Below are 15136 nucleotides of genomic sequence, written 5' to 3' on the forward strand. Positions count from 1 at the left end.
CTTTATCTTCTATTGTGTCCAAATAATTAGGGTAGTTTTCTTACGGAAACACACACAGTTTGTTTTTTTTTTTACCCCAAATCAGTTATCATAAATCAAGTCGTGGAACTTGATATTGAAAGAAGTTCCGCTAACAGAAAAAGTCATCCTTGAAAAGGGTACTCCATCTGACTCTTCATTGAATAAAAATATATACATCACAGTTATTCTTCAGTGACAAAAGATCTTCCCAAATTACATTCTAACAGGAGAGCCACAATGGCACTGCAGAAGGAAATGTTCTGGCCGTGACGTTTTTGCGGTTTGAAGATAGATTCCTCCGACAAAACGGCGAGAATAGAAGTGTGTCGGTATATTTGGATGCGTTCATATTTCCAATGGGTTTATATATACATGCATATATAAAACGCGCATTATTTGCTGGCGCCTCTCCCAGTTCGTCCCGCACCGATGAATCGTTTCCATTTAGTGCCTGCCGTCTTCAATTACCAAGTAAGCCTTCCTGTTAAATCTCACAATCAGAACTGAAGAAGGAAAAAAAAAATGAGAGACAGGGGGCTCTCTCACACAAAGATGCTGGCCGTGGCATCACGTAAGAGCGGTAACCGTGGATACCATTCTACGGGGGAAGGCATAAGCCGTTCTTCCTATTCTGTGGAATAGTCAGGACGTTTACGTCAGATCAGGAAATAAACTTGTACCTTTTATGTACCAATTGTGTGTGGAGTGTATCATGTGACACCTTAGAGTCAGGGTTTTTACTCTCCCCCTCCCCCCCGGCCTTTTTTTTTTTTTTTTTTAGAGTCAACCGCTTCCAGAAAAGGTTAATTTCAGAACAGCCGGTCAGGAATAGCAGCTGAGGGTGATTAGGGTAACAGTTTTTGTCACCTGTTCAATTGTTAGCCCGTGGTTCAGGCGTGACCACATTTTGTCTTAATCAGGACTCCTTGTAAAGGCACATTCATTCTTTATATATTTATTTCCTGACTCGCCAAAGTGACCTCACATTTTCCTTTTGTGCTCTGTACTCCCTCAGGAATGTGGAGTTCCACTGTCATTGAGTTCCCCCCAAAAATGAAATAAAATTTTTTTAAAAATTCCTGTGGATGTGGAAAAATGCAAGTGTGAACTTAAACATTTTTAAAATAGCTGTTCATAGTCATTTTGTAAGTTCCGTATCAAGACAAGAGACACCAGTATAAAAGTGTCGTGCACTTTCTTGATAAGTCCACTTTAATGCTATTTTGAGCCCAAACCTGGAGATGGCAATTGGCGAGAGGCAAGCGTCACTAAAGTTGAAGCCTAGAGTTGACCTATCCATTAAATAGTTACAAGCATTATTCTGGAGAAAACTTTAATCCCACTGAACTTTGATATGGTGCCTTGTTAAGGTCAACTGAGGTTCCCAAAAAAGTAGATTCATACCGGTAGAGTTTGTTTCCTGAGCAAGCAAAAGCTTTTTCTTTCCTTTTTTTTATTTTGTACACAAAATTGCCCCAATTTTTACTCCAGCATCTGCACTATTACAAAAACACAAACTATTCCGTTTAACTAGGGCGCAGCTGCAAAGCAAAATGGAGAGTGTTGCGTCAATACAAGCAACTGGCCAGCCAATCTTCCAAACCTCAATTTCATCAGAGCTATTTGGTTCTGTGAACAAAAATTCTGAAAAAAAAGTTGAAGCCTTTTGCCATCCAATTGATTTAGGCTTGGGGGCGTTCCACTAAGCAGGCTATCAAAATGCGTGACTAACAGTTGAATGCTTGCAACACACTTCTCATCTGTAACCCAATTTTGTGTGCATATGATCAAGGTTAATACTCAAGCTACCCTTTTTTTTTTGGTTCCAGGACAATTTACCAACTGTAACTCATGTCCTGCAGATGGGACCAGACCATTTGTGCATTGGCCAGATTGGTCTTAACCTTTGACCCATAGCCCCAAATTTAAAAAAAAAATGCCATCTTGAGAACACCACTAGCAAGACTTCCACGCAAGTTTTATAGCCCCAACGGAGTAACAGAAGGGCTCAACAAGAACATTATGTGAAATAAATCATATGTGAAATAAATCAACTGGGTTCAATTCTAGTTAGATTTTCGCTGGAGGAAAGACATCTGACTTGGGTACAACTGCCTCTTTAAAAAAAAAAATACTGCAGGACTGAAAAACTGAAGTGTTTTGAACAACATCAGAGAAGAATGAAAAACGCATCTGGCTCACATGTGCACATGAAACTTTTTTTTTCTATTTTGCTTTATTGTATCCTGGACATGACAACACAGTGCCTACTTTGTATAATACTCATAATATATTACACAGCACTGAAATAGAAACACATATGACAACCAGGGGCTTTACTTTAATAATCGAGACGTAAATACAACGCTTCACAAGAAGAAAAATTGCTTCTCTGACGATGAGTTCCTTGGTCGTTAGCGGTGGGATGAAGAATAGGTGGGAACGAGATTAAAAAATCCAACAGGATTTTCGAATGGAAGAAATGCGGCCAAATCAGTACAAGAAATAATAAAAGATTGCAGTGAGACCAAAACGCACGTAACTTGGTACTGACACAATAAAAACTATCCACACGTCCTAGTTTAGTGTGCATTCGTTAAACACTGAACATCGTAAGTGACAAAAATGTGGTACTCAGGTTACACAAAGTGTTCAACTGATGCTGAGCTTAACTCCATGTGAAGTCTCAGTGACTTGAGGGAGCTTAGACTTCAAATTCTGAGTTTATAATCTTTAATAGTGCTGAGCATCTTTCCATGTAATATGCTAAGCTTTCAAAGAAGTGTAGTGGGTAAAACTTCCACTGGTCTGTTCTATTTTGTTCTGTTAAAGACCATATATAATGTGTGATACAATGTGCCTTGGCCAACCAGTCTGTACACTCTGTGCCAACCCAAAGCCACTTTTCCCTTCCTCATTCATGGCCTGGGATAGTGGAAAGGGCTCTACTCTATTTCGTTTGCATTGTGTAACTGGGGTGTGATCCCTGGCTACATGGTGTTTCAGGTTTAATGGCTTCTGGCTAGCGCCCCCCAACAGAGATATTGACAAATGGGAAGAGCCACCAACATAGGGCTGGGTAGCTCGGTTGGTAGAGCACTGGTAAGGTGTTCCAGAAGCCGCAGGTTCAAATCCCGCTCAAGTAGATTTCTTTGTTTATCTTTCTAATCACTCATAAGCACCTAGGCAGTTTCCCTATATGATTTGTTTCATCATTTGTAAAAACATGACATCCAAGTATACCAGAGATTTTGCAGGCACTGAAATGTGCAAGGTTGAACATTACAGCTGTTTCAATTTTCATCACATGGAGAGCAAACATCAAACAGCCAGCCCACAAATGGGTAATCCTGCTCACTTCCATCAAGCTTTGACTGTTTCATGAAACATTGTTAAGTTCAAGGGCATGCCAGTATAAAAATAAAAAGATCAGGAATAAGATTGGCTGCATAAAATGTGACCGTGTCAAAAAATGACTCAAGGAAAAAAGAATCTATCCTATGTGAAATACATCTTACATACAGCCCACAAAACATTGCTCATAAGTTAATTTTAAAAAGATCGACTACCAACACCAGGTAATTGTAATATATATTTATATATTAATTTGTATAACCCTCGTTAGACAAGAAAGCACTTCAAAGCAATCATTTCAATGATTGGAAAACACCGACACAATTTTCTTTGTACAACACAAACTACAAACATACACCAAAAAAATGCTGCTGACACCCATTTTTTTTTCCTCCAGATTTCTGTGTTTTTCACATCCTCAGTGACCATGTTAAATACTGGAGACCAGCTCCACAACATATACACACAAAACTCTAGTTTTTTTTTTCTTTTCTTTTTCTTTTCTTTTTTTTTTTGTTCTTCACAAGAATATTTTCTAGAGGACAATTATACAAATGCATGAATTTTGTTTATGGTAATATATACAGGCGAAATACTGTCGGTGGTTTTGTTTGAAATCCCACACACACCTCACGAAAAAAAGACCCAAAATCCCCTCTTAACATAAAAAACCTACAATTCTTATCATTACACCAATTAAAATTTCCTATAGCTGTTGACAATCACCCCTAAAGGTGTCTCCTCCTTTGACAAAAATATCTTAAACATGACAGTGTACAACTTAGCAAGACGTAGCTAAGTCGACAGCTACTTAATTCGGTCATCCAGTGAAAACTGGATGCTGAGAACAGAAAAAAAAAAAAAACTCATGCCTACAGCAGATAGAAAGGCATCTTAATGGTTTCTTAAAACTTGTCCCGTTGCAAAAAATATGGATGAAGAATCGGTGGGTAAGAAATGAGGCATACACCTTCGAGAGAGGAGACAAGAACACAGTCAAGCTCTCCTCTAGCAGCCGAAGAACCTCCCGGACTTGCCATCTATACCACACAACATGCTCAAAAAATATATCAATTTACATATATAATTCTGGTAGTGACCGCCAAAACAATTCTCTTTGGCTGAAATCTATGAAGTGTATGCACATTCTATGCTAAACACGCAATAAAAATGTTAATGTATAGAATTGTTTTCGGTGGAATTGTCGCTGGCAACATGACCAAACCAAAATGTGCTAGTAATAATCCCTTTTAAATGGAGACCAGCACAAATTCACTCATGTTAGGCCTGCCGTCTGCTAGTTGATCATCAACCTCATCATCCAACATTGTAAAATCTCAGTTGCATGAACAATGCCAACAATGGAGTATTTTTGTACAGGTACTAATCCCACGAGACGTACATAAAAACCATTTCACACATGTTCACACGGAGTTTAAAGGAGAAAAACTCTCCAAGATTTGTGAGATGTTCTCGTGCCTTAAAGAACTACAGTGCGAAATGGCAAAGGTGTGAATGGAAACCATTGTAAAGGCATTGTACAACTCCTTTTTTGGGGGGGGGACGTAAGACATACAACCGTCTGTACGCAAAAGTTGTCACTTTTTACTTAACGCGCAAAAGTACACAACCACAGTTTTATTTTATTAACAAAGCTGTTCTTTTGTAGGTGGGGCTAGGGAGGGGGGACGAAACCCAAAAATATGATTTCCCTGAAAAATATTTTTCCCCAAAAATTTTACGGCGGGTGGGGGTTCCACAAAGATTGCAAATGTTTGTATTAGATGACGTCACCATGGCAACCAGGTAATAGTCTCAAGCACATGTTGATCCAATCAGCCTTTTACATTAAAAAAAATTCTCTTCCTGTTTTCAAAAAACAGTTGGAAAAATTGTTTAATTAAAAATTCAGAGGTCAGTTTTTTGCTTTAAATCATACTTTAAATTATGTACAGATACTTAATTTTCCAAGTCAGTGTTTTGACACTGACAACTATAATACATTATATACACTGATAATGCACAGGACAAAAATGACTATATTTTAAAGACTGATTTATTTTGGTAGTATATATGTTTTTGGTATTTTCTATAAAAATGTTCCGACTAATTTATAGGAATACTTTCTTTTTGAACACAGAAATACGTGCACCCCCCCCCCTTTAACATGCCTTCAGGCCAAATGCCAACCAGATTAATAGTGACCCGACCGCACAAAATGAGTCGCAAGTTATCGGATCCACTTCTGAACCACAGGCCTCCGAGAGAATCCTGCCAATTGAAACTCACCGACAGCAAAGGGGGACCAGTGTCCCTCCCCCTTTTTTTTTCTCTCACGGGGGCATGGAATCTCCCCTCCCATTTTGGCAGATCCTACGATTAGGTGGGACGTAACAGATTGGTGAGCCCTCCCTAACTTTGCAAATCAATCCACCATGCTGCTGATGTAAACCAATGGACACCCTTCAGGTTTCTCACTTCACCCCCATCTTGTCCAGTTTCAATAGGGTGCCAGACTGAGTGAAAAATCAAAATAGAAGGGTAACTTTCTCGTTTGAACAGTAACAAAACCATCCCCCCCCAAACAAAAGAATGATCTTTAGATTCTTAGTTTTCCCGTATCCGGTAACATGTACCATAACTATTTTTAGCAAGGGGAATTCCCTTTTGTTGCAAGGCTATTTTACTTCCCATTCATAAGTATACATTCCAAGCAAAATGAGCCCAAAGATACACGGACCTAATAATTAGTATCCGGGACCATTATTTGTAACTCAATGACGTACATGTATGCATTGCATCAGAGGACATGTTTTGGCATGGTGGGGGAGGGGATAATCTCAGCATGGTTCAGGACTTGGCCCCAGCGACGGCATTCAACAGATAGGGCATGTAAAGTAGCTTGCTCTTGGACAACAGCTCGGCGCACCGCTGCAGCTCCGGCAGCTGGCACATCAGGTCGTCAAAGCGACTCTTCTGATGGTTCACCTCCGCAAAGTCGCGCAGGGCCAGGATGTACGGGTGCTGGACTTGGCGGATCAGGTCACTGCTAGCTCCGTTTTCTGTAAGGTTGGTGGGAAGGAGAGGGAGGGAGGGAGGGAAGTTAAAACAAAAGAGAGAAATTGTAGTGACTGGCATATTGTGATTGGCTGATGTGATTCGGGATGATTCGTGACAGCCGAGGGGTTAATGACCAGCAATAATGTGTCTTCTCAACACAGCGAAGGAGAGGAAGGAATAAACAGGGAGTGACAGGCTCTTAAGCTGATACTGACGTGAGCCGCTGATTGGCTAATGCGCCATCCGTGAAGAGTGCCAATGCTTCCAGTAGCTATAGCGACCGGGCACAAGTGGCCAGCCCAAAGGGCTACCACAAGGAGGAATTCTGGAGGGAGAGGCCGCAACCAGACCTTTCCCTTGGATCTGGTGAAGCAGACCATTTTGAATCATAAATGCTACTGAATTTCAAGCATCCCCCCACACTTCACTTCCTCTCCCCAATCAGTTTTTGAATGACAGGTATCAGTGTAATTGCGTTAACCTCCTGTCACTGGTTCCCTAGTGGCTGGCTGGTTCACAGATCTATGTTTACTGCAGGGCTCCAATATTTAAATTGTCCACTTTAGGGAGAAAAAATTAGATTTTGTCTTTTTTCTTAAAATATATATAACTCATGCACATACAACATTATTCACACTGTTGCAAGCTTTCTCATATTCCGTATTTGAACAAGGAATGGACTTTATCATGGCTAAAGTATTCCTGTTAATGATTGTTCATGTTTTAATCATATTAATGAATCCGATCCAAATGATCCCGATATTGAACTGGAACTCCTTAATTATTAATGAATCATCCCCAAAAGCCGGAAGCCGGCAGACGGTTTTGATATTAACAACCACACTCTGGGGAAAGTTCAGATCGGGAATGGCGACACAGTAACCTATAAACAAAACCCTGAAATGTTTATCTCGAACAAAGTGTGGCTGAGCACGCATGCACACGTAAGAAAAACCGAAACTTCTGAGGGGGCAAATGATATTTATTGCTCTCCCGGCTCTCCAGCAAACCAGAGAGAGAAAGAACAAAATTCCACCCAGCATCGTTTGGCAAAAAGTACACATGCTGCAATATGCAATGAAAAAAAAAATGCATCTAAGCCCACTGATGAACTGCGCTTGCAAACCCAAAGTGCAACTAACACGGAAAAAGTACAGAGGGATGTGTCAACCCTGCATATCATTAATATTGCTTCGCCGTCACGTCAATGGTTTTTTTTTTTTTCCCCCTTCTCTCAGCCCCCTTTTCATCCTGTTTTGCACAGTGCAGCAACTTTCATTAGGAGAGATGTTTGGAACTACAAAAGAAGATGCAAGCAAATGATAACCCCCAAAATGAGAAGGAAAAATATGATTTATCAAAACCAAAGTAGTTCTGGGTGACAGAGAGCGATAACATACTTGAAAAGGAGAAGTTTGGATGTTCGTGTCAAAGTGATTGATTGCATCCTTTTGTTTTTACTTTTATTTGCTGGTGAAATGGAAGTTGCAGAATTAAGAACACAACCAGGTCTTCTCTCACCGTTTTGGTTTTGTTTAGATTACTAAATGTGCCTTTACTTCAGATTATAAAATATTCGTCAGTGACTTCCATTTTGGAGGGGCCTTCAGAGAAGGAACCTTTATACATAAAAAGCAGTTTTGATATAACATGAACTGTTCCAACATTTTTTGACAATAAATTTGATCAATTTCACTTCAAAAAAAGGACTTTTCTTCTGAAAATATGTTTCCTGCTCTTTCAAACAAATAGCAGACAATTTCTCAAAAGTGCAACTTCCTTCAGATGTTGCACTGTCCTGCACGTCCACAAAGGTGTCAAGCCTCTACATTAAAAGCAACGAGCGACAAATTTGCCACGGCAGAGACAAGAAGGGGGAAAGATGCAAAGAAAAACCAAACAAATAAAAGACAAAAGGGAGACGAGCCACAAATAAGGATTAAAAAAAATGAAAGAAAAACCAACAAAATTAACAAAAAAAAAAAAAAAAAGAAACCTGCCACGCAGGGCAATCACCCTGTGAGTATCTTCCTCGGCCAGCCAATTGTAGCCTTCGAGAAAAGTGCAAGACACTTCGGCTGCACTTTACGCAGAGGGCCCCCCTGTCAAATACTGTCACTGAAGCTAACAATGAACTTCCTAAGGCAAGACATGTACACACAGCGCACACATTACTGCACACTCTGCCTATTTAGTGCATCGTACGTCATTCCACTGACAAGAAAAAAAAAATCCCCTTCTTTCTCTCCAGTTTCTTTCAACTTACAAGAAAAAAGTAGGGGAAAAAAATTCTGTGTTCTTGCTCTACGAAATGTGAATGAACCGTACAGTCCCCTAGACTGTACAATAGTGCACAATGGAAACTGCATTTGGCTGGGCACAATGTAGCAATTGCAGAGTTTTTCACCTCCAGGAAAAAGGGAAATGACCGTAGGTATAGATTTCAGACCCCTAAGCATTCTACACCAAGCTGCCATGACGTATATCTTGGGTCATTTTTAGAGTGGGTTTATTTTTAGCCAATGCATGAACCGCGACACCTTTTTTTATTTCCTCACTCAGGATACCATTTATGGGAATGCCCCCCAAAAATTTACACAAAACCACTTGATTAAGCAACTTCACGTAAATTTTAGGCTAATTACTGGACCTGGCTGGGTTTCACAGAGGACAAAGTTCTTGATATGGCAATTTCAGATTACTAATGCTCCATCTGAATCTGCTGTCTAGAGCTACATGTAGGTCTAGGTCTTCACTCCATTGGAAATACGCAGACAATAGACCTAGCCGTAGCTCCGGAATCCTGTTTCGGACATGACTTAAGTCTAATTTCAGAGCAGGGAATGAGTTTAGTCCATTCACAGTCCTGCCACTGCAGAACTGCATATTCAATGACATACTCTTATTATGACAGATGGGCACTTTGGAAGAGTTTCTAACACACACACTGACAATGTTCATAATAAATTCAACAAAGATTGCTCATTGATTGAAAAACATAACACTGACAATTTGGAGGAGTTTCTAAACACATCCTGACAGTGATCACAAAAATTCGACAAAGATTACTCATGTGCTTTGGCATCAATCTGAAAAAGTACATGTAACCATCCCTCGGATGACCAAAGAAATTGGATGAGCATCTTGATAGAATTTTAAACAAAGTGCTATCTTTCTAAGCACAGCTTAAACTGACTACTATATGGTCAGTTTAATTAAAATTCAGCTATACCAGCTATCTTCAGCTCCTGCCACTGAATGTGTTAAAATGAATACGATTGCATAGAACCATTTTTATTGACTCAGTCTGCAAAAACCCAAACAGAAATTTTTTCAAATAAAAACGGGTGCTATGCAAATCCAGTTGAGAAACAAAATAAATAACAAAAAGTGTACTAAAGTCATTTTGAAATTGGAATATTGAGGACTCTGACTGTTAGGGATAACCTAATACTGACAAACTATACTGAGAAGCTTCAACACATCCACATTGCTGCAGTTGGTAAGTACCTGATAAATACCAAAAGAAAAGGTTTTGGTGGACTTACTGAGATTTAGCAGGATGATCACTTTGAGGAGGAGGTACTCATTGCGGGAGACATTGAGGGTTCGGAAGGATGCCGCCAGCCGGGTGAGTTCTTCCACTGCCTCCCCCATCTCTTCTCGGAACACGCCCATGTCCAGTTTGAGGTCCATGGTCTTGTTCATGCACTCCTGCAGCGTCAGCAGGTTCTGGTGGACGCAGTGCTCAAAGCCCAGCACCTTCTCCCCGCTGTTCTGCTTGAAGTACATGGCCCGTGCCACCGTGCACAGGATCAGCAGTTCCAGCCACTTGGTCTTGAGGATGTAGGTGTGCTCCACGGGCGAGAGCTGGGTGAAGAATGGCAGGTGCTTGACCCACTGGACTAGGTTGAAGACCAGGGCATCGCCCAGGGAGCACTGCTGGTGCATGAATTCCTCCAGCCCGGTCCCCGACGCCCCCATCCCGCTGGGCGGGGCCGAGGTGGGCGGCGAGACCGGGTGGTGGCTTTGCCCATGCTTGCTGCCATTCTCCTTGCCGGACATCTTAAGGACCGCCGACTCTGTCTGCTGGAGGACTTCAATCAACTGCGCTGTCTGAGGCCGGAGTTGCCGCACGTCGAGCTGGGACTGGTTCTTGTCCCTGCTGCCGCAGGCGCTGCTGCCATTGTTGCTGCTGCTGCTGCTCCCGTTGCCGCTGTGGGCGGGGCTGTGGGTGGGGCTCTTGCTCTTCTGGTCCTTCTCAGACTTTAGCGAGTCTCGGGCGGCCTTCAGCGCTTGCTTGTCAGCCCTGTTCTTGCGGCTGAGCTGAGCCTTCTGTTGGGCAATTTGCTGGAACTTTTTCCGCAGCTTATCATAGTTCTTGGGTTTGCACTGTGAGACAATCAACAAAGGATCTATCTGTTGAAATAGAGTCTAATGCGAACGCATCCTGCCTCTGTAATGTTGCTTGTATGTAATTACTGCTTTCATACTGTTTTCACATGGGTAATTCCAGAGATTCAGGGTTCAAAAGTGTGACATTTGTGTCCCTTGTTACATCTAACCCTTGTTATTTGACATGGAAATATGCCTGGAATTGATTTCAACTTATTACTACTTGTTTGGCAGGTAATTTGCATTAATTCATCACTCTTGGAAACTTGAAAATGCGTTCTGAACTTGCAAAATCATATGTCAGATGTGACAGGGACACCAAAAAAAAGAACCCCTAATTTCTGAAATCACCCATACAGTACTCTTGGGAACCTGACCTTATTAATATTCTCAAGTTCTTGGCATCCATGCTCCACCCACTTGACGGATCATAAAGTCAGCCGTTTTTTACTAAAAAGAATTGTTTCCAGTTGATCAGGTTTCTTTCATCAGCCTGCCTGCTTCACCCACATTTGTTTGTCCCTTCCTTTTTCCCCCTAGCTCGCCTTCCATCCATATAAAAGGTCATCACATTTACAGTGTCGTGCAGTGAGGCATCAATTGTTGTTGCCAAGTCTAGTGGCTGGTGGCTCATTTAAGCCTCCACAGCTATTGAGCGTGCTCAGTGGGGGTCCCTTTCACAAGCACGCGTCAACATGGCTTGGTAAACTCATGGACTGAAAATCCTTTCAACAGGCCACAGATTTTGGTTTTCTTGGGCAAGACAGGCAATTTTCTAGGAAACTGCACAGTGGAGACATTTTCCCTTGAGACTAAAAAAATGAATGATCTCATACCGTATGTTTATGCAAACCCATTTCAATGTAAATTAAACACTGTCGTATTAACACAACACTTATTTTCCAATATGCGCATTAAAATGGAAACCGTCTACCTGTAGAAAAGAGAAATTGCCTCTTGAAGTTCAATTGCAATTGGATTTTTTCAAACAAAAAATAATTGGACGAATAAATTTCTGTTGAAAAGGGAAGTTCAATGATTCGGGGGGGACGTCCCTCACCACCCACTCGATGGAAGAATGACTAGCTCATTCACTAAAATGCTGGTCAAATTAGGAGGGCAAACAAATGTGAATGTAGGACTTTGATATGCAATAACCACCTGCAAATTTTTGTTGGCTTTTATCAGGTTGATGAGAATGACAGCGTGTGGATCATATAACCTGGATGTGGCAATCAACTTTTTTGAAGTTTCCATTACTAACACTGGAGTCAGGCATAAACAGTGGGGTCAACTGGTGCTCAGGCCTTACTATTTGATCCTATTGATCCAGTAACTATTGATCCAGTTTCCTACAAAACTAGTTTCTAGAATGCGGAATGTAGATCTGCCTCATGCCCTCCCTCCCCCCTTCCCTTTCTAATTTTGTTTCAGTGAGCCTCTAATACTTGGGTCATTCCATCAGGTTGGGGCACAATTTGTGACAGTGTCCTTATTACATGGGTAACTTTTACCACCTGTCAGGACCTGTAGAGTATGTCATTTACTCTGTGAAGATAACACACACCTCTGTATTCAGCCTTGCAAGATGTATAACAATGTCAATTTGGAATCCACGTGCAGGGAAATAGCTGTTCATTTTTACGGAACCCACATAACAATGGACACATATTTACAAATCTGGCATAGCCCTGGATAAGTTCTACCTCATTTAGCTTGAAGGGAAAAACTATGAAACAGTTGGGGAGGGGGGGCTAATGACAGAGTACCTGCTTCGTCATGTGGTGTGCAGTTTATCCAAATAAATAAAGTCTCTTTAAATCTTCAGTCCTAACTAGAAAAACCACGTCTTTTGAGGGTTCAAATGTTCACCCAGGTTTTCCCAGAAAAAATAAATAAAAAACATCAGAGGAAACGCATACAGTAACCAAAAACAAAAATTTTCTTGTTTGAATACAGACGTTTATGCCCAGATACAGACTTTCAGCAATGATATCCACTTATGTTGATAAACTCAATTCTTCTCCCCCTTCCCCTAAAATTATCCTTCAAACTGACAGCACCTGGTGCATGATCAAGGGTAAATTATTACCCAAAACTGCAACCAAAGAGGCCAGCGTAACCTAGATACTTTCAGTGACATTAATCATTGACCACAACAGCATTTATTCAGTGGCTTTGTGCTGGCTCCATGACTAACTCCCTAAAATTCTGGACAGACAAAAGCGGCGCCATGGCCACGGCGCATGCCTGCTAGGATTGGGCCATCATGCCATGAAACCATTAAATTTTAATCGTGCTAATCCTGTGCAAATGGCTGTACATTTGCCTGAACTTCAACTTCAGGTTTGATGCATCCTGTTCTCGTTTGATGTCCTGTTCCATTCAATAAGCTGCTTTCTAATCAATTTTTTTTTCAAACAAGATTTGCCTGCAGGTGTTACGGAAACCTTCCTCTCCCCCCCCCCATCCAGGGGAATGGACGGCTCCGTTTTTGACGTCAATGAATCCCGAGTCATCAGCCCACCTGGTAATTACCACCTCAGAATAGGTGATTTGAGAATCCAGACCAATGTACTGAGGTGAACCATTCCAAAGAGAGACAAAGAAAAAAGATGACCGATAGCTGCTGCCAATACATGTACCAAGAACAAAAAGGTATACATCTCACACAAACCGGGAACCTACACTTTGAAAAGCTGTGGACCGTTTATCCTTGTGACAATACATGTACATGTCCTGCATAGAATGGGGCTTTCCCTACAACGCATTGTCAACAATTCATCCATTCCGGCTAGATCATATTCCCCCCCCCCTCCCCCACTGGCTTTTGCTTTTCCCAATAAGGAAACCATTAGGGTCCTGACATTGTGAGTGTACGGCTGGGTGGTTTCCCGGCAGAAATCATTCCCAGAATGAGCAGTTTCCCTTAATTTTCCCCAAGGTGGTCTCATTTTTATTTTAGTCCTTGTACTGTTAACAGCGGCTAATAATCTGTCCAATCAGCTGTTGGTTGTTGGAAATATTCTCCCATGGCCACGCAACATAAATCCTATTTCTGTTGTCCAATATTTATTGTTTCTCTCTGGTTAAATATTTTATGTAGATATTTGTCCCTTCATACTTAGTCAGAATTCATCTCACAACACGAATCAGACCAGATGATATTTGAACGGCATTGTTTAGTTCGGCATCCCATCTGGCATAATGAAATTTGGTGTATGCTTCTGTGTTGTGTTTGAACATGTCTCTGACTTCGCTGTTTCTAAACTGAGCATTCTTTTCCCGTGCAGCTTTTTATTGCCCTTTCAGGGGTTTCAAACTGAAACAGGTGTTTGGTGTTTTTTGTGTTTGGTGCTTTTGGGTGTTGGGTCTACGTGAAAACAATTTCTCTATTCAACTACTTACCTTGTACGAAAGTCCTGTGTTTCGACCCCCTGGCATTCGGTCCTCCCTAACAGCTGTAGACAACACGAGAGAAAGAGACGAAAATTCTATTACTTTCAATTTTTTTACATTGTACATAAAGCAAAGAATAAATCTATTATTGGGAAAGAAAGTTAAAATACATGTAAATATACAAATCACTCCCTCCCCCCCCAAAAATCTATTTGCTTGAATGCAGTACTGTCACGTCATTCCTTTTTGTGTGTGCTTGGAAATGATTATTTAACTGAGTTTAGACATTAACAGGAAAGGCAGATTACAGACCAACCATGCAAAATGTCCTACGATGAGGGGAAATTCCCCCACCTGCATTTTTTGAAAATGCAAACAGGATGTTCCTCATCATAACGTACACAAGAGAGGGAGCAGACATTTATTGGAACGACTGATGTGGAACACAAGTCCTACGGAGCCTGTGACAACAAGGCGGCGTCAGTAAACAAGCCTCACTGACAGGGGCACAACCTTGATAGCACACTAGGATACATTCATGCGCAACATGGCAACCCTTTGTCTCAATCAATGCTATCCAATTGGTTAGCACTGTTACCCTTATTGTGGTGGAATTCATGTAAATTATGTTTCATCAAATTGCGGTCCAAGGTACAGCAATCACATTATTGCCCAAAACTGAGGTACGTGTATAAAAAAAAGATCAATGCAGGACGATTCTCTCAACCTAAACTGTGATTTCACAGACTAAAGGGTACCAGTACAGGAGTACAGAGCACACTATTTAATTCAGTCACATGTCAATTTCATTTTAAGGGGTTAGGCCTACATGTACATGTATGAGCATTGATTATTTAACTGTGTTTGATGAAAAATGATTTGGTGAAGTAAGATTATTTCCTTGTAC

The 15136-nt window shown here is 41.1% G+C and overlaps 1 protein-coding gene across 8 annotated transcripts in view; it reads right to left on the minus strand.

Annotated features, from left to right (window-relative positions):
* Positions 1–2226: 2226 nt before the first annotated feature.
* The window catches only part of LOC110987672 (nuclear receptor subfamily 6 group A member 1-like), a 46696-nt gene continuing 33786 nt past the window's right edge, over positions 2227–15136 (minus strand). For all 8 annotated transcript variants that reach the window (XM_087143314.1, XM_022250608.2, XM_022250609.2 and 5 more), the window contains exons 3-5: positions 14239–14291; positions 9984–10827; positions 2227–6437 (exon numbers count right to left, since the gene is read on the minus strand). In XM_087143314.1, coding sequence (XP_086999440.1) covers positions 6226–6437; positions 9984–10827; positions 14239–14291 — 1109 coding nt within the window. In that variant the 3' untranslated portion in view covers positions 2227–6225. The remainder of the gene's footprint in view (positions 6438–9983; positions 10828–14238; positions 14292–15136) is intronic.

Source organism: Acanthaster planci, linkage group LG11, assembly GCF_054643075.1.
Source record: "Acanthaster planci isolate LZ-2023a linkage group LG11, COTS_SCS, whole genome shotgun sequence".
Taxonomy (NCBI): Eukaryota; Metazoa; Echinodermata; class Asteroidea; order Valvatida; family Acanthasteridae; genus Acanthaster; species Acanthaster planci.